The sequence below is a fragment of the Falco punctatus genome (assembly GCF_963210335.1).
Source record: "Falco punctatus genome assembly, chromosome: 6".
Lineage (NCBI taxonomy): Eukaryota > Metazoa > Chordata > Aves > Falconiformes > Falconidae > Falco > Falco punctatus.
Window position 1 is genome coordinate 13,092,656 of NC_137585.1, and position 20,248 is coordinate 13,112,903.

A 20,248-nucleotide genomic window follows, 5' to 3' on the forward strand; every position below is an offset into this window, starting at 1 on the left:
TCTACTACGTTATAGGCTTAATGCTCTGTGCTACATTTGTGTTAGTGCCAGGTACAGGCAGAGAGCAGGAGTTAGCGGGGAGGTGAGGAAATCCTTCGGTGGATGCCGGTGCTCTGCTCTACCTACACGCTCCGGGAGGGACTAGCTGGATCCATACTTGATATATAGGGACCAGTGGCGATTATATATATGGAATTTCACCCAGGCGGCAGCTCATCGCCACATCCAAACATCAGAAACACCAAAAGAATCTGGCATTAAGAAAAACCCCCACACTAACCGCGGCCCAAAGCAAAGCAGACCGCCCCGCGGCCCTTCGCGTCGCCGCTCGCTTCCCTCAGCGGCTCCGGCCGGGGAACCTGCGGGGCGCCGCGCGCCGTTTCCCGCCTCGCCCGCCCGCGCTGCCCCGCCGGCCCCGCCCGCCGCCCGGCCCGCCCCGCCCCGCGCCTTCGGTTTCGATTCCGCTGGAGCCTGGCCGCGCGGCGGTTGTGAGGTCCCGCCCCGTCCCGCCCGGCTGAGCCCAAGCGGGAGCCATGTCCGACCCGGCGGTGTGCTGCTTCCTCACCAAGGTGCTGTGCGCCCACGGCGGACGGCTGACGCTGCCGCAGCTCCGGCAGCACATCGACCTTTCGGCGCAGGAGCTGGAGTGGACGCTGTCGGCGGCGGGCCCCCACCGGTTCCTGATGCCGCAGGACGGCGGCGGAGGCGGGGGGGTCCTGGCCGTGTCGGCCGTGCGCCTCTGCGTCCGCAAGGAGTGCGCGGGCTGCGACCGGCTGCACCTCTGCAAGCTGCACCTCATGGGCAGGTGCAACCTGGGGCCCAGGTGAGCGGTGGCGGGGCGGCGGGCAGCGGAGGGGAGGGGGCCGCCCGCCCGGACACGACCCCCGCGGGCTTCTCAGAACCGGCCGCCGTTGGGGCTGGGGGGCGGCTGCCCCGCCCCGGGGCCGCGGTGGCCGGCTCGCCCTGCCGGGGGTGCCTCTACGGGCGCGGCCCCGCGGGGGGGAGACCCGCGCCCGCCCTCCGTGCGGTCTCGCACCGGGCGGTTCTTGCTGGCCAGGGGCTCCTTGCCGCTCGCCCCGCTTCGGTAAAAGCCCGGAGCGGCCGCGGCGGGTTGCCGTTCGCTACAGCCGGGTTTTCTTTGTCAGTGTTGGTTGTTTTGTTTGTTTACGCCGCTGGGCAGCCACGCCCGTCCCTCAGCCCCCTGGCTTCTGGGTGAAGTATTTCACAAATATGGCTCTAGTCGGAAAAAAGCAAAGCGCTGCCCCGCCGTCTGCTTTTAATCTAAGCGTTGCGAGCGCTGCGTGCGCTGTCAGTTGCTGGGCTGCTTGCGGCGCCGTCCCTGGGGGGAGCGCCTCGCCGGGCACAGGTGGGCCAGAGGAGCCACCTCCTTGAAAAAAGTGAACGAGAAAGGAAACAAAAAACACACGCAGAAGCGAAACTCAGCCGGTTTTCAGTGACAATCCGTGGCAACCCTGAGCGCTGGTAGAAGAACTTGCGATGGAAGCCCCCCGGCCGTGCGCTGTTGCAGTGTCCAGCAATATGCGGACATCTGACCAGAGGCTGCCTCTGCTGCTCCAGCAAAACAGCTTGCTGTGCGCAGGGGTGCTGGAGAGCATGGAAGGGAAGGGCCCTGCCTGGCTCAGAATGGTGCTGGCATCAGGATGCTGTGATTTTCTACTGTTTCATGCTTCACTCACGGTATGATCAGCATCCGTGCGATTCCCTGTCGGAAATGCCTTCGGGCATCTGTAGGCACTTGGGCTGGATGATGCTCTGTGAACTAAAACGTCTGGTGAGGTGATTCCCATGGTGATAAACTATTCTGCCCTCTCAATAGCACTAAGTATTTAAAATCACCTCAGTATGTGTTCATAATTAATCAAGCAAAGAGTATGCCTTTCGTGGGAGGGAGGCTGATTAAAATGAGAGGGCAGAAGTACTGCTAGGTGGGCCATGTAGATAAAGACAGAATATTTTTTAACTGCTGAAGTAAAATCTAGCCTTGCTTCCAGATCTTGCATCCTTTTTGTTTCAGAATCTCTGGAAAGAAAAATGTTAGTGCAAATTAGTGGAATCAGGATTTTAGTCCAGTTAAACCCGTTTTTAACTTGTCTGGCAAGTAACCCTTCACAGCTTTTTTCCCTAAATGTTATTAAACTCAGGTGATAAGTTATCATTGTATTTGTGGACTGTTTCAACCTTTGACTTAGAAATACGTACTCAAGTGATGTAGACATCATGGGACTCTTGGAATCTGAAGTTAGCTATGGAAGAGCACTGGTGATGGCTCCCACCTCAAACACTCTGTAGCTCACCTACCTTTGTAGCTGTTAATTGAGTGCCTACAGAATCTAATATGCTTAGTAGATAATTTCTCAGGACCAAAGATAGCACGCTTCTGTCCTTCAGACTTCACATTCTTGTTTATTTGCTTACAAAGCAGTGAGCCCAACAAGTAGTGGGGGTCAGGGGTGAAACGTCTACGCAAGGGTCTGTGCAGAAGGATTGGATCAGACATGGCACGAGGTAAAGAAGCTTTCATGCGGAGAGTTTCAGGAGTTAACTAGAGGCTAAAAGGATAAAGAGAACAGAGACTTGAGTATAAGTAACAGGTACTTCTATTGGTTGAGTATGTCTGGTCTTAAGGCTGTGTCAAATCAGGCTCCTGAAGAGCAAGATGTAAGGAAGCTGTATTTTGCTGCATTGAATTAATGCACAGGTTGACTATGTTTCCTCTCTTACTGAGTTGCAGTATCATTTCAAATAGATGCAAAAAAAATGGCAATGTCTCTCTCTAATTCATACTCACTTCAGACATTTCTCCTGGGTTAGTAAGTGGCACCAGTATCTTCTTTATTGCTGTTGAATTGCTTCTTTATCCAAAACTCAGAAGTTAATGAACTTTCTTGGTGGTGGTGGTGTGGTTTGGTTTTTGGTTCTTTGCATTTTTTTTTAACTCTTCAGCCAGCAAAGATAACAAATTATGTTGTGTTCAGCTTTGTTATCTCTTTGTTGCTCTCAGATTCTTGCATCTTTCTTTACCTGCAATCCCTGGGACAACAACCTTTTGTGTTCACAAAATCAAGGGTGTTGCAACTTTTACCATTGTTGATGTCTTCCTCTAAATTTTCCTTCCAGCTGTTCACGTTGTGTGACTTGACTTGCCTCTTACTGGAGAAGAAAGTGTAGGGTAGACAGACTTGGCTTCAAACCTGGGGTCCTAGCTTTCTTAAAAGTAGTCTGGCCACATCAAAATGGGGATAATAACGCAATATATTTCACCGAGTTGTTGTGCTGTTTGGTCCATTCTCTAGCTAGTTACAGAGACCTAAATATTCACAGAGACTTTTGCTAAAGTACCTTTCTTTCCATGTCTTTTCCCAAGTTGCACATTATTTGAGGTTCTTCTTTAAATCAACTTGACTGAAGAAGTAAACATTGATATTTCTGTGTGTTTTCTTGCAGGTCTTGTAAGTACTCGCACGACATCATCAGTGCTGAGAACAGAAAAGTTCTAAAGACCCATGAGTTATCTGGCCTTGAGGAGAATGAGCTGCGAGTCCTCCTCCTCCAAAATGATCCTTTCCTCCTCCCTGATGTGAGTTGTACTGATTTCTTAAGAGAAATTTTTCTTAATTAGGAATGGGAGAGCGCAAGAGAGAATGTGGAGTTTCGATCTCTATTTCAAGCTGTTAAGATGTGTGACGGTACTATCAAGATTAGGATGAATGGGAAAGGCTGTGTGTGAAAGCACCAAAAGAAACAGTTTAGAGCCAGGGTTATGAAGGTGCCATGTACTTAAACCCAAAAAGAAATAACATCAACAAAACTGTTAAATGCTGAGGAGTGTGTTGCTTACGTAAATACCAGAAGGCTTGCACCTGGATAAGACTGTGTCATCTATGACTTGTCAGCAGAAGACCTGCCGCCTGACAGCAGGAAGTGGACAGCAAGGCTGCAGCCTGTTCTGTGTGCCACTCCTCTTAGCCCAACAAGATAGCCATAAAGTTGCTCAAAACAAGCAAACAAAAAAAGTCAGCAACTTCACCGGAGACTTACAGACAGTGAGGTAAGCTAGATGGAGGTGAAAGATCACAATAATTATACGTGCTTATAGGATGAAAGGCCTGACCAAAACCCAGTTTGTTGGCTCTTCTCCAAGAGATGATGGAGACTAGGAAGCAAGGGCCGTTTTCCTTTTCCAGCCTACGCAGGCCTGCACATTTTTGTGCCTGAGGATATAGGGGATGAGAAAAATCAGAGAAAATGACCAATGCCTGCAGTCAGTTTTGTTTAAGACTTGCCCCTCCCAGAGTGCACTGAGTTTTTTGTGCACTAATTTTCTGTGAAGCAACCTTTGTCCGGTTCATGTGCAAGTCATTGATTTTGTTAAACTTGGCTGAACAATCCATTCTGGTTCTGCATGTGTGTATCAGGGCAATACTATCTTCAAGGTATGATTGTTTCAAAACCAAGAATATCCTGTTATGGTTACAGCTGTTCCTGGTTAAGAAATTACCAGAGTAATGCCCATTACTCTTGCCTTTTGGAGGTTATAATCTCCACAGAGCTGCTGGCATAACAGTTCTATTGTTTTCTTGTTCCCTGCTGTGACAGTGCTGGGCTTTGACAAAATAGATCTTTTCGTTGTTGTTGTTGTTAGCAAAACATATTTTACAACACTGGCATATTCAAGGAGTATGGTGGTGATAAGCAAGGAGGATTAATATCTTTTTCCAACTCAGCTGCATCTAAAACTTAAGTTTTTCTTGTTTAATTGCTTTCAGTAATGAGCAGACAGTAGCAACTGTCATTGATTGTTATTATTCTTAAGCTCTTATCTATAGATCTGTTCAGCCCTCACCACTGGCAGGCATCATTAATTACCTCTAATTGAGCACCTTAACTGCTATTATGGAGTAAAATAGCAGAAACAACAGAAAATGGTGATGGATGCAGGCCATTCATAAACCTGAGAGCTGGGAAGAGGGGTGTGAAAGCCGACTTGGCTGTTTCTGACTCAGAAAAGCTGACTAGCTGTGTGTGTGCTGACAAATGACACGTACAAAGCTCTTGAGCAAGAGGAAACTTTGGTCTTCTGTGTCCTGGGGTCAGGGGTGGAAGGTAAAAAAACCACAACAGCACCCCAAAATCAAGAGGTTTTACACTTTCCTTCACCTTCGCAGCCATCAGCAGGCCCTGGTCGACTCTCCCCAGTTTGTATACTCAGCATGTATTATATACTTGGGTCAGCTGTCCTGGCTCTGCTCCCTCCCAGCTTCTTGTGCACAGGAAACTGAAAAGTCCTGGACTTAGTCAAAGTATTACTTAGCAACAACTGACATATCAGTGTGTTATCAACATTATTCTCGTACTAAATCCAAAACATAGCACGGCACTGCACCAGCTACTAGGAGCAAAATCAACTCTTTCCCAGCCCAAAACAGGACACCTAGCACTTGCATATGTTCTTGATACATAGATCTTAGAGTGCTCTGTAGGTGATAAGCCTTTCCACATTCTCCTTGGACAAAGTTCAGAAAATGAAGGAGAGAAAGATGAGTGACCCAAAATTATGGAGTAGGTGAATAATTTCTTTGCATTGGCAGGTTGGGTCTCACTAATAAAAGCATCCTGGTTTCAGCTGGGGTAGAGTTAATCTTTTTCCTAGTAGTTGGTGCAGTGCTGCATGTGTTCTGGATCTGGTGTGAGAATAATGTTGATACCAGATGTTTTTAGTTGTTGCTAGGTAATTTTTATACCACCTCAAAGACTTCTCAGTTCCTCAGGCCCTGCCAGTGAGAGGGCTGGAGAGGCACAAGAAACTGGGAGGGGACACAGCCAGGACAGCTGACCCAGACTGGCCAAAGGGATATTCCATACCACTGAATGTCATGCTGAGTACAGAAACTGGGGGGAATTGGCTGGTGCCTGCTGATCGCTGGTTGGGGACTGGCTGGGCATCAGTCAGTGGGTGGTGAGCAATGAAATTGTGTATCACTTGTTCTCTTTCCTCCCTTCCCTTTTGGATTTCATTCTTCTCCTTCCTTTTCCTTATAATTGTTACTATTACTGGGTTGTGGTTGTTTTTTTCTTTTTAATTATTAAGTTGTTTTTTATCTCAGCCCTCAAGGTTTAAATTCCTTCCTGATTCTCTTTCCCATTCCACTGTGGAGGGGGTGGGGAGTGAGCTGTGAGGTACTTAGTCACCAGCTGAGGTTAAACCACAACAAAGGCATGTGATGCTCGAGATGATAGCTTGTTGCTACTAAAGGTTATAATGAGAAGAAATGTTATGTGGGAACTTCTGACAACACAGTATCAGTGAGACCTCTCTGGTAGGACCGTAGCTTGCTGTGCATAATTCCCATCCATGGTGAGGTTCAGCACCCTTGTTGTTCTTCACATTTTTATAGTATTCTGTTGGAAAAAAACCCCAAACAAACCTGAACCAAAAACCCCAAGCTATCTGTCTTCTATCTGTGTAAAACTAAATATTCTGATGGTATATTGAAGTTTACTGAGAGCACTGTGCTTTTCTGTATTTCTATAGGATCAAGCTCTTACAAAGAGTATGTACAGTTAAGAGTTAAAGAGTAGAGTTACCATTAAAGAGTATTATGGTATTGTTAAAGGCAGTTCATGCTAATGGCATGGTATGTGCAGTCATTCTGTGGCTGTCACTAATGATAATGTATGGGCCTCAGCAGCCAAGGCCTACAGGTAAACTGCCTAGATTTGCTCTCTCCTTGTTACAATGTCTTCCACAGCAGCCCACTACATTAGCTGAAAATGGGTCCAAAATTCATTTTGTAGAATTCGTTTTGCCAGTACAAGAGCATGATGGAGCTACTGGAAAGAATTCAGTGAAGCGCCACTAAGATATTGAAGGGACCGGAACATATTTCACATTGGAAAAGGCTGAGAGAGATGGGTCTGTTCAGCCAGGAGAAGGCTCAGAGTAATCTCATCAATGTTTGCAAACACCTGAAGGGGAGGGTGTAGAGAGGATAGAGTCAGGCTCTCTTCAGTGCTGGCCAGGACCAGAGGTGATGGGCACAAACTGAAACACAGGAGATTCCCTCTGAACATAAGGAAATGCTTTTTTCTGTGTGGGTGACTGAGCAGTGGCACAGGTTGCCCGGAGAGGTTGTGGAGTCTCCTCACTTGGAGATATTCAAAGGCCATCTGTTTATGGTTCTGGGCAGCTGGCTGTAGGTGGCCCTGCAGGGGAATCTGCTCTGGCATGTGCAGCACCACCTCTCCTTCCTTCTCACCTGGGTGTCTGCAGGGCTGTTTCTCACACTTTCCACACCACCTCTCTCAATACCATGCAGCATCTTGCCCTTTCCTAAATATGTTTTCCCAGAGGTGCCACCAGCTTGGCTGATGAGCTCGGCTGTGTCCTGCCGTGGGTCTGTTGGAGCTGGCTGTGTCTGGCACGGGGCAGCCTCTGGCTGCTTCTCACAGGGGCCATTGCTGCTGCCAGCACTTTGCATGGGCACATAACAGATTGTACCGTCACTGATAGCATTTTGTGATGCAGCTAAGCTTAAATAGATAAATAATAGCCATAATTGCAGAGGAGTAAATGGGAAGTTGTGATACAGTTGCACTAACAGGGCGCAGAAAAACATGTAGAAGCAAAATCAGCTAGGTTTTACTAAAACTAATGCAGAGCAGTCAGAAAGGGTATGTGATGGAAGCAGAATAATCCAGTAGAACAAATAAAACCAGGACAAGTCCAGATCCTCAAAATAAGATGTCAAAAGCAAATGAGAGCATTCTTTGGGGCATAAAGCCTTCACAATGACAGAGGAAGATGGGGAAGAAAGAAGACAACTTCCCTTTGGTTTCTGCTTCCCTCAGAGGCTAAAAATCATCAAGGATAGTAGCCATCAGGGCTTGCTGAAATTACATCAGTTCTGTGGCTTTGTATGCTCCCACCTCATTCTGTACATGATACTGACCAGTAGCAATGAGGAACTTGCCTTTGGCAATGGGTATCATTAATGGGTATGAATCCAGTAGAGTTGTCTTGCAGTTGAAACTGGCCTGATTTTTCACTCTTTTAAACACTGTTATCTCAGAAATCTTTAATTCCCTAGTTGATATATAAATCTCTATATATTCAGTTGCAACACAGAATAAAAACTGTCGCTTTTGCTCGGAAAAGGATTGGAAGGGGATCTGTGACAGTTCTGGTGTGATGTTGGGGCTGTCTGCCAGAGAGCTGTAGGTCCTCGTCCAAGCAGCTTGCTTGGTACAGGCTGCTCTTCTGTGCTGTGGGGGCAGAATTGTTGCTGTGGTGCTTGGTGGGTAGTATGAAAGTTTGGTGTGTGATTTGTTCCCTGCGTCCAGTTCACTGCATATCTCTTTTTTTTTGGTGAGCGGAGGAATTAAGAATGCATTTCTTTTTCCATATGCACTCTAATCTCGAAGCATTATTCTTTTCATTTTTTAGACATCCAAGTCTTCAATGCAAAATAAGCTTTATAAATAGGAAGTGCAAATGCAGTTTCAGTTCCGTGAAATACCTCATTTGACACAGTATACATGCTTTTATGGAGACACTTGTTCTTTGTTCTCTGTTATGGTTTTGTTTCACTTTTGTTTTGGGATTTTTTAATAAAATAACTGTAAAACAGTCAGTTGTTGTGCAACTGTCTTGCTGAGGAGTGCCAAAAATGAATGCTTGTTGGATTGTCTTTTTCTTGGAGAAAGACCTCTGCACAACCTGAAAACTGAAAATGCGTGAGGCAGCTGAAAATGCCTGCTCTTCTGTGCAAGAAACCTGTCCAGATTAAAGAAGTCACAATGAACGAATGCCTTTTAGTCATAGTTTTTCTGATGTTAAAGCTGCATGCCTATAGAACAAAGAAAGAAGTTACTGATTCTAATGTGCTTTTCTATTTCATATTCTGTCGGTCTTCCCCACTTCTAGGTCTGCCAGTTTTACAACAGAAAGGATGGTGTCTGCAACCAGCAAAACTACTGCAACAAGCTTCATATTTGTCGACACTTTCTCCAAGGGGAATGTAGATTTTTGTTATGCAAGAGGTCCCATAACCTCTTAGATACCGATGCATTGAGAGTGTTGAAAACTGGAGGCATTGATGCAGACATAGCTTCAAACATCCAGACTATATGTGATCACAAGCACGTGGAATTCAACGAGGAACTGAAGAAGGGGAGAAGTGGTAAGAAACACTGGGTTTTAATAGGATTCTAGATTTGATAGAGATAGAAGCTGTTCTTTCCTTACCTCGCAGCTAAACCCCATTGTCCTTTCTGTGCTTTCAGCACACAACCACAAACCAAGAGATAACTTACTGAAAAAAACAGCAGTTGCAAGGAGTAAAGAACTGAAGATACCTTCACAAACAGTGGACTCCACACTGCATGTGCCACCTTTAGAAGGTAAATATCTAGATGAGTTCCAACTGTTTCCATGTGGAATCAGCTTTCCTATTTCCCCTCTTACAACAAGTATGTCTCTTTTCCCTTCTGCTGTTGATCTGCTTTCAGGAATGGAGTAAGTCATGGCCAAGTTGTGTGCGAGGGAGAGCTGTATTACTGTATGCAAAATCGCTATTGAGTGGCTGCTGGTAATGGTGACTAGCTGGGATTTGTAACTGTTGTTGCTGATCTGTTGTATCGGCAGCAGAGCGCCAGTGGAAAATTATATGTGTGAGGGACATAATCCTCAACACATAAATTAAGATGTTGCCAGCTAGCTGAGCTTCTGGCCTGGCAGTGCTATTCATTCAGACTTCTCATGCAGGTTCCAATAGCAATGTGGTCAGACCTGGTCAGAGCCAACAGCAGTTGCCAGCAGGAACTGGAAGTAAAGACAAAGGTATGGATTGTTTCTAACCCTCCAGTCTTGAGGTCAGCGGTTCTTGTTGGAATTTGGTTTCACAGAACCCTACAGCTCCCTGTGGCAGTCAGAGTGTGCAGCTTATGTGCTTTCCCTACCATATGCTGAAAGGCATAGTACTGGACAGCCTGTGGAGGAGTGTTGAGATTTCTGCCCAAAAATTGTGCAGCACAATCGGGAGTAGTCTGGGATTGATCTCTGTACTGTTCTGGTGGGCATTTGGGCATCACACAGCCACTTCCTCACTTTTTCCCAACCCCCAGTGGGACAGGGGAAGAGGAAAGACAGAATTGAAGCAATAAAACTTGAGGGTCAAGATGGGGGGGGGGTGGGTCGTGGAGGTGGAAGAAGAAAGAAGAAAACAAAGCAAAATGAGTATGCGAAGGCAATCACTCACCACCTCCCATGGATGGGCTGATGCCCAGCCAGTTCCCGAGCGAAAGATAGCTAGCCCTCCTAAAACTCCCTTTTATTCCTTTTATTGCTGAGCATAATGCTACGTGGTATGCAATATTTCTTTGATTAGTTTGGGTCTTCTGCCCGGTTGTGGCCCCTCCCAATCTATTATGCACCCCCTAAGTCTATTCACTGGGGGAGCAGGGCAAGGAACAGAAAAGGCTTTGATGCTGTGCAAACACTTCAGCACAAGTTTGGGCATCACTATATTATCAACATTGTTTTTGTCAAAAATCTAAACCAGCATCATATGAGCTGCTATGAAGAAAATTCACTCTATCCTAGCCAAGCCCAGATTAATGAGATTTCTGATATAGCAAGCTAATGCAAAATACACAGATGAAAAAATACAAATGTTAAGTTACACTTACCAAAACATAGCAATTGCAACACACAGTTCAATCAGAATACTAATGTGATTCCCATTACAGGTCTGTATAATATGCTCACCATTCTGACACTGGGTGTTCCCAGTCCCCAGGAAGGAATACATGGGTTGAAGTCAGCTCAACCCCATTGCTCTCTTCAAAACTCTTTTGTTACTTGTTTAGTTTTTATACCCCTGTGTTGGGCTGAGCCGCCCTGTATTCGCTCTGCCCATACTGGTCTGGTTGACCTGGGGAGAAACATTTACACCACTTGCTGATCCATTCAACTGACATAGCCATTTATCTACAGCAAAGGCCACCCTCTGGTCCCTTTGTGTTGAGATGAACTTCGTTGCAACAGCCACGGTCAGCCACACAGTGTGTCTCTGAGCTTCATGGGTATATCACCCTTGCCCATCTCCACTGAGTTTTCTTCCACTGTCAGGGTTTATTGGTCAGCCACAAAGGCCTAACTCATGTGGTGAGCTGTACTGGAGATAGATTCTGAAAATGCTTGACTTGGCTACTGCAGTCAACTCCTTGTTATTTCTTGGATGAAATACCAAATGCAGTGTCTTTCTCTTAGAGCTGTATTTTGGTAAGGCAAAAATAAGGACTGATGTGTTCTTTCCTTTAGGTAAAAAAGACAGTTCCTCTGTTAAAGCTTCAAAGGATGACAAAGAAGAGAAGCATGATGACATATGTGTGTTCTATGTCTGGAAGTACTGCAAACATAAAGGTAAGCTTTGTAAATAGTAACGTTGTCTTTGGGAAGCAGTGTCTGCAGAGGCACTCCCCGCTCAACAGCTCGGACTGGTGGTGGCGCGTGGAGTGGCAGTGACGATGGTGTGTTCTCATTCACTTTGTTTCACTTTGTCACTAATAAACACTTTCAGAATTACAAACGTAATCGGTGGAAAGTCAAGTGGATACACTTAAACTCTTTCCCCTCTAGATGATCCATCGATGGCCTATTTCATCCCCGTTGATGGGGGCTTTGGGTATGTTTCTGTGGCAAAACCCCTTCAAATGTTAGATGTTATGCTTTCTGTAACTATTAGGTTGATTTAAGAGCTGGCCTTTTGCTGTCATCATTGACAACTGTTAACAATATGTCATCCTTTATTCCTGCTGTATCCTATGTACGTCAGATAATAGCCATACTCTCCCCCATTAAATCCTTTAAAAAGTGATCCAAGGTGTTAAAATGTCTTGAGAAAACACAGTAGTTGTACCAGCTAAGCTAAAGATAAATCTAGTCCATCATCTATGTGGTAGTGGCCAATAACAAAGGTCTGGGAGAAAAATATAAGTATAAACAATTGTATTGAGAGGCTGTCACTGAACAGTTGCTTAATCCCCCAAGTTAATGTTGAAGAAGTTTCTTCATCCTGGGTATCCCAAAGAAGAGTCTCAGGCAAAATCTTAATTCATTTATTCATTCAGTACAGCAGCAAGATGCAGCTCGAGCTGGGTGTCTTGAGACAGGGACCCTGAACAAAGAAATTCCTGGGCAATTATACCCTTACAATCTCAGTTTTCCCACCTCACGTGACAGTTTGGTCCAATAATAATATTAGCGACTTGGGTCTCCTTGTTCTTTGTTGAGTCTTGTTATTGTCTCTAGGCAGATCTTTCTGTTATCTTGGAGGTTGCAGTTTCTGCTGGTGGGGGTAGTTGTCTTCCTTACTTCCTTATCTCCTGGCGCAAACCAGCTCTGGGGCCTCCTTTTACTTAAATAAGCAAAAGTTTCAGCATATCTAGGTGAAAGTTCACAGCTTGCAGCCTAAGGCTTCTGCAAATCTAGCTGCTAACGCTAAACAGTTAACTCCAGACAGTTTCAGTCCAATATTCCTTAACAGTTAGGCTCTGGTTATAAGGAGGTACCATGAGATTTTCCATCACTGAGCTTGTCCAGTCACTTTCTAAAGGACTACACCTGACCACCTGGTCTTGGTAGAAGATCCACTTAAATTAGATCAGACTGTTTGCTTTCACTTAGGATGTGGACAATAAGTTGCGTGGTAACTGGTGATTCTGTTTGTGTGTATTGAGTATTTCCGTAGAGGGGTCTGTGTTCTGGTGCAGGTCTCCTGTAAGAAGCTCCTTTTCTGAAAGGCAGATGAGTAAATTACTTTAGGCGTTGATAATACCTTTTCTTAATTGTTACTTTGAAGAGAGACAGTACTTCAAAAAGTAAATTATCTCTTTTATGAGTATTCTATGGATCACAGAAATGAGATCTGGCCAAGGGAGACCAAGTGTGATTTTGTCTACAGCTTGTCATGTTAATTTAAGCATAGTGCTTTCAAGATGGGTGCACTTCAGCCATGTTTACAAAAAAAAGGAAGAAAAGAGTGAATGACACTGTTGTCTTCATAACCAGGGTTAGTTTCCATGTGTTCTGTAGTCAAATACATCAGAGGTCAGGAATGGTGAAACTCCTTTTGGCTCTGCCTGTGCAGCAGCTACTCTAGCCTTGTATCACATTTCTCAGACTGTCCTTCTTTGGGACCAGGCTTGAGGCTTAAGTTTATGAACTTTTGGACGTGCATAATGTGAATGGTATGCCCATGTGCTAGCTGTGGAGGTCAGGTTCAAAGCAGCTATACTGTGACCACCAAACAGCTAAACTGAAATAACGGTTGGAGAGTTGACATGCTTTGCCAGGTCATGTTTGTCTCAGAACTTGTAAATAAGGGGTTTGGTCCACGCTTGGATGTGGAGTGTACTGGGACCGGGAGGCCTGGAGGTCAACCTCTGCCTGTATCCAGCAGCATGCACACATGCTAGGTGTTTAGCAGGTCTCAACTCAAACATGCAGATATATGTGCATTGAAAACATAGATGATTTAAAAAAAAAACAAACCAAAGTCTTCCTCTTCTTGTGTGAAGGGTATACAGCACTCTGCAGGTCTTGCATGCAAATCAATCAGAAATTGCTGCTTCCCATTTTCTGAGAAGCAAAGCATCAATTCCAACAGGGTGTAGCAGTCTTGCTAGTAGGGCAGTGTGCCACCTGTTCAGGTGTGAGTGTAGGGTCCCTCTTGGGGGATGTTCTGTGGAGTATTGCAGTCCTTTATGCTGCCTTATTTGTTGGGCTGAGCCTAAAAGAAACATTCAGGTAATCACCCCGAAGTTCTAAGGGAAAGAGAGAACAAAATATATGAGAGTGCTTATGTGATGTGTAGACTAGACTTTCTACAGCTGAGAAACATGGTGGTGTGACACACAGACACACTCTTCTTATCTGTGGCACTGCTCTCCCAGCTGCCGATGTTGTATCTTGGCAAAGGGAAGGTTGTGGTTTCTTTAAAATATATTTGGCAGTATGAAAGCTTATATTGCTTTTCTGGATAAGACTGGAGAAACACACCCAATTTTTCAACATTATTTCAATTTCAGCACTCTGTCTTTATTGCTCATACCAAATCCCAGGAGATAAAGCCGGAGTGTAAAAAATGCTTGTTCCTTTCCCCTCCCCTCCCCCTCATCTTGCTCTCTGTGTTATGGTTGCAGAGCTCTTGACTGTGTCTGATCTCATTTCAGATAAATGCAAATTTGTTCATTATCATTTGCCATATCGATGGCAGGTATATGATGGAATCGCCTGGAATGACCTTTCCATGATGGAGGAAATTGAAAAGGCCTATTGTGACCCAAAAATCCTCAGGTATAGTGATGCTGGACTGCTTGCTTCGAGTAATGTTGTTGAGAACTGTTGCAATCCAAAAGGGGTTGTTTAGGATGGCCTCCCTCCCTTTGGGACCAACAACCAAGTCAGTGATACCCTTGGACTGAATTAAGGTGAAATGATGCCAACCAGCCAGTTTTATGATTTATTAATACGAAATACAAGGCATGCGGTTAAATGTGATAGCTCAATGGGGTTTACTTGAGCTGTGTAAGTATAAGCAAGTCCTGTGCCACGTGTTTTTACTTACATCTGGTCACTATTAAATAAAAAGAAAGAGAGGAGAGGAGAAGAGAATGGGGGGAAAAAAAGAGGTATCACCACCTGTGGATCCAGCGGTGTCCTGTTGGTCCTCTTCACCCTGGGTGTCTTGGTGGTGGTGGTCCTACCTGATTGAGGTTTTATGCTCTTGAGAGGATGCCTCATCTACGTACATGTCTGTGTCTGTGCAAGCTCAAGGTGTGAGCAGTGGTCAGAGGGGGTCCTCACTGGTGGTCAGGAGAGGGGTGAGTGCTCCCAAAAGCTTTAGGAAACGCCTGCTGTGTGCATGAGCAGTTGCCTTATTGTCACCACAGGTTTCTTCCAGGGAGCACTACCTAGATCTCTCCTTCGCAAGACCTACAGCCGTGACATCCTGTACCACCTTGTGGTTACCAGGTCAGGCTGCAGCAGCTCACTTTGCAGCAACCACTCGGTTTAGATCCTCTCCGATGTGGGCAGAACAGTTTGCACCAGTTCCACTTGAATTTCTGCACTAAGCAATGTTTAAGGCAATTATCAATATGTTGGTTCCTCACAAGACCCCGAGGGAAAACTCTGTTTTCCTCCTAAAGATGTCTGACTTCCATAACTTCTGATTAGTGAGCTTCTCAGAATCTGGGAGGATGTGACAAACAAATGAGAGTTTTTCTTTTTAGAAAGAAAAGTAAAAGTGATTGCATGGAAATATCACCCCATTTTTGTCTTCTAAAAACAACACAACATTATCTTGCATTTAAAACTTACTTCAGATGGTGAATCATAATTTATTTATCGTAATTAAGTTGGGCCTTTTAGCTTGTCCTTCAAAGCTTGTCCTTCTTTATGACTATTCTTTTCCTAATACAGCTAGTATCTATAATAATAACTATAATGTTCCTAGAAAAAGTTTATGAAACGCCCCTTCTGTAAGCAGCCCAAATTTAATATTTTTTTTTTTTAAGAGAATGCATTTAACTTCTTTCTGAAAGCTCCAGTGTAAGCCACCTGGATTCATAGGGGACCCAGAGTTTGGCCCCAGTAAAATGGTATAGTCATTTTGGCCTGTGCCTCTTCAGTCAGCAGATTTTGATTTATGGCTTGCTTACACTGCTGGATGGTGCAAATCCCAAACAAGATTCCCAAGAGGAGGCTGCTTTCAAAGTCTTTCTGCCTGGGAGTTGATTTTTTCAGGCCTCCCAGGGTTAAGAGCCCAGGTGGCTCCAGTGATGAATGCTATTTACAGAACTCACAGCTGTGAGTGCACCCTCTGTAACCATAGAAAAAGAACAAAGTTGATAAACTGCAGGTCTTTGCTGGCAAACTCAGTCACACGCTTACCAATTTCTGTTTTTGTACTGAGAAAAACTGACCATGCTTATTTATTGCAGAAATACCAATCTGTATCCCCAGAGTGTCTGTAAAGCTGGCAGTGCAACATCTGGCTAGTGATTGAGATGGCGTTCAGTGTCTCACAGGCCACAGTTCCTTTCTGAAAACTGGAAAGTTTTCAGAGCTGCCACACACACTGTGGGAAATACTCTTATTGCTGGCCTAATTAAGTTGAGGTAGTCACACTTTATTAAAGAAAATTGCACGAGCTTAAACTGGAAATTAGAGGATAAAATATGTACTGTAACTGCAATAAACCTGAATTTGTCATTACAGCATAGCAGCTAAGAACATTAGCTTCCAGGCAATGACTTGCTGCTCTTCTTTGCTTCGACGCCTTTCCACACCATCGTCAGTCACAAAACCCACATTTGTATTGACCACACAGTGGATTTGGTATTGGAAGAATGATCAAGGCCAGTGGATTCAATATGGAGAACAGGTGAGTCCACATCCTGTGCTTTGAATCTCCTCTGAATAGATGTGTGGAGTATCTATCTTCCCCCCACTCCCCTTTACTCAGCAAGGCTAATTAAGTAAATGCTTGTGCTTGCGTTTTACAGTTTCAAGTAAGGGAGTGAAACTACAGATGATCATAAATGATGTAATAAAATGCATCATTTGCAGGCTCGAGGGGATGGAACATGCCCTATCTCCTTGCAGTGACGTTCAAGTACAGTCATCTGTCTTTGTGCCTGGATGATTTGTTATAACTATTTTCCTGACAAAGACCTTCCTGCAAATGCAGGAAAACAAAATTCCATTTTTTCACCTTGTGTTGATCAGACTTTTTTTGATGATGCGTGCTGGATTCTCTAGTCAGTTCCCCTCTTGGAGTTGTCCATGGCTTCTACAGAGATTTAATATGATTACACTGTCGTTGAGATACATTGTCTTTTATATTATTCAGGCACTAGTCTTGGCCCTCTTGTAAGTATTATCCAGCTTCCTTGGCCATGCAAGGATTGTTCTGCTCTTGGAGATCAAGTGTTACATTTTTCCTTGGGTGGCCAAATCCTTTTTGATGAGAGAGTGGTTTATCTGAAAAATGCAGGAAAAGAAATCCATAAGGAATCTCTCCTTCCCCTAAGGCAGATGAGTTTTCCCCATCTGGTTTACTGTATAGCTGCACAAATGGCAGAACACAAAAGTAATCCAGGGACATGGAAAAGTACCCAGGGAAAGATGATGGATATAGCGGCTCTGGCAATGGTAAGCCTTGATTTCAGTAGGCAGCTTAAATGGGAAGTGTCTCTGTCAGCATACCCTCATATTTTACATTGTTTCACACATTAGAAAATTATACTTGCATCGTGGTTCAACCCCGGTGTCGTGGAGCAGATACAGAATATCAACTACACCGGTTTGTTGCCGGGGGGATTTTAGACTGTTTAAAGAACCACTGCCAAAGGTAGCAGCAGAAGTAGTTTTATTGAAGTACGATGTTGTAATAGTGAGACTTAACAAAGTCCGATGGCGAGGTTCACTCTATTACTTATTGCACAGAGGATGTAATAATAATTCAGTTACCAATACAAAATCCTATACACTATAATACAAAGTTATGCATGATATCAGTCACCAAAGATCTGCAGCTGGTAAGGGATCTCTCAGCCTCAAGGGGAGATCACTGCTATGCAGCCTGCTCCTTGGCAGGAAGAGCTCGTAAAAAGCTTGCTCAGGCTGTCATATTTATGGAATAAAGTGATTGGCTTATAATCAAATTACATGTGATGGAAAAGGTAAGCATGAGACTCCTTGTACCCTCAACTTTCTTTGTTCCTTGACAAATTAGTTTTGGAAGAACCACCTGCTATTCATGTGTTAATCGCATGATCGGTGTTCCTATTTCCAAGGTCATGCATCAATGCTTACCATGTCACCCTGTTCCTGTGTGGGTTTTCAGGGAACAGGCTGGAACTAGAGAAGCTCATGGCCCGGTCATGGCCTAGGCCAAGGGTCCTCAAACTATGGCCCATGGGCTGGATACGGCCCCCCAGGGTCCTCAGTCTGGCCCCTGGTATTTACAGACCCCCCACCCCCACCGGGGGTTGGGGGGGAAACCAAGCAGCCGCAGGTGACTGCCTGCCACTTCATCCACGCGCCAGCCCCCTGGTTAAAAAGTTTAAGGACCCCTGGCCTAGGCCTTTACTTCCTTTGGAGCCTGAACCAAACTAACACAAGTTTGATCAAGATGCTCAGCATATCTGTTGCACCCAGCCAGCAACTAAGCACCACACAGCTGCTCACTCACCCTCCCCTGGTGGGGTGGCAGAGAGAATCAGAAGGGTGAAAGTTGGAAAACCTGGGAGCTGAGATAAAGATGGTTTAATAGGTAAAGCAATAGCTGCGCACGCAAGCAAAGCAAAACAAGGAATTAATTCACCGCTTCCCATGGGCAGGCAGGTGTTCGGCCATCCCCGGGAAAGCTGGGCTCTGTCATGTGTAACCGTTACTTGGCAAGACAAATGCCATCACTGTAAACATCCCCCCCCTTCCTCCCTCTTCCCCCAGCTTTTATTGCTGACATGATATGGTATGGGATGCCCGCCTGGGCAGTTGGGGTCAGCCCTAGCTGTGTCCCCTCCCAGCCTCTTGCGCACCCCCAGCCGGCTTGCTGCTGGGGCAGGGTGGGAAGCAGAAGAGGCCTTGGCTCTGTCTAAGCACCTCTCGGCAGTAACGAAAACATCCCTGAACTATGGACACTGTTTTCAGCACAAATCCCAAACACAGCACCATACAAGCTGCTATGAAGAAATTTAACTCTATCCCAGCCAACACCGGTACAACTTATTACAGAAATTTAGATGGGACACGTGTGTGTCCATTGTTACTAGTTATGTATTTGTGTGTATGTTATGAGTGTTCGGTAATCTCAATTTGGGCCATGGTGGTTCTGGGTAGATTCCTCTTATCCTGCTCTTTGCCTCTTCTTTCCCTCTACCCGAACTAGTTATCCAGGGTTTAGTCCTGACTCTGTTTACTCATTACTCTTCTCTCTCTTTTTTTTTTTTTTTTTTTTTTTTCCCTTTCCCCTCCCCCCACCCCCACCCCACCCCCCCAAAGGGAGAAGGGGATAGTGTGAACTCGCCATCTTCTGCTGTGATTGAGAATTTGTATCTAGCAGATCCAGATTCCACCATATATTTCCAGGCTGGCTCACATCATTACCAGCTCAATTTTAAAGGTACTCATTTTAAGGGTTCTCATTCACAACTGTGCAGTGCTTTATAAAGACTAACTTGCAAGCTTTCCCAGCTTTTAGAAGCTATGACCTCTTTTACTAACAGTACCAGATTTACCTATTGGAAGGGGAAGTAAGGTAGTGATGGCCCAGAGGAAATTCCTTACAAAAGCAACCTTCCCTCTTATTCCTTGACTATCCAGATTTACATTGGATCAGAAATAAAAAGGGTGCATAGTCTTCACATAAAGTTATAGCAAACCTTAAGTAAAGTGAGTTAAACCTGTGGATGGTAAAAAATGAAAAGTGTCTTTCTGTGCTGCTGGAGTAGTTTAAAGATCACGAATGACAAGGGAGCAAGCAAGATAGGCAGAGGTTAAATAATGGTTACAGGGAGGACAAGAAACTTACATAGGCTTTGTGCAACATTTCTTCAGCAGGTAGAAGTGACAATGAATATGCATTTTTCGTTAATGAATGATTGTTAGTTAATGACCCCATCTTGTAGATATATTCATTACTTTCTTTTTCCTTCTCTTTTCTCCTCAAGACATGATCCAGACAAACGTCTCATTTAAAACTCAAAGACAGGTCCGCAGACGACCAAAGTTTGTATCTTCTGAAGATGTGCAGAAGATAAAGAAAGGGTAAATGATGGTCTTTAAATTGTTGCTTTTTCGTATTTCAGAAGTAATTTGAAGGCAAAATGGCTGCCAGTGCTGGCAGTAATTGTGCAAAGAACGCAGCTGTTGTTAGAAGAAACCATATCCACTGGACTGAACAGAAGCTTTCTCACAAACTGCCAACTTGGTACATCATCTGGTTTCTGGGGTACATCCTACTCCAGGTAGCATATCCACAGGACTGTCAATGGATAGTGGTTTCTTATAAAAGCAGGTGAAAGAGGACTGTGACAACTGAGTGGCAGCATGCAAAGCCCAGTTAACAGATTGAAGCCATTTCCCAGTTTCTTTGTGGGTTTTGTTTTTCAATGTAGGAATTGGTCAAAGATGATGATGCCCATTTGAATGTTCAGA

The 20,248-nt window shown here is 44.8% G+C and overlaps 1 protein-coding gene across 1 annotated transcript in view; it reads left to right on the plus strand.

Moving 5' to 3' along the window:
- The first annotated feature begins 455 nt into the window (after positions 1–455).
- Positions 456–20,248, plus strand: part of LOC308065857 (protein mono-ADP-ribosyltransferase PARP12-like) — a 29,012-nt gene continuing 9,219 nt past the window's right edge. Inside the window, exons 1-10 of the mRNA XM_080392406.1 lie at positions 456–823; positions 3,466–3,598; positions 8,945–9,200; positions 9,304–9,420; positions 9,785–9,859; positions 11,342–11,443; positions 14,254–14,377; positions 16,304–16,469; positions 19,094–19,214; positions 19,762–19,858. Coding sequence (XP_080248532.1) covers positions 534–823; positions 3,466–3,598; positions 8,945–9,200; positions 9,304–9,420; positions 9,785–9,859; positions 11,342–11,443; positions 14,254–14,377; positions 16,304–16,469; positions 19,094–19,214; positions 19,762–19,858 — 1,481 coding nt within the window. The 5' untranslated portion in view covers positions 456–533. The remainder of the gene's footprint in view (positions 824–3,465; positions 3,599–8,944; positions 9,201–9,303; positions 9,421–9,784; positions 9,860–11,341; positions 11,444–14,253; positions 14,378–16,303; positions 16,470–19,093; positions 19,215–19,761; positions 19,859–20,248) is intronic.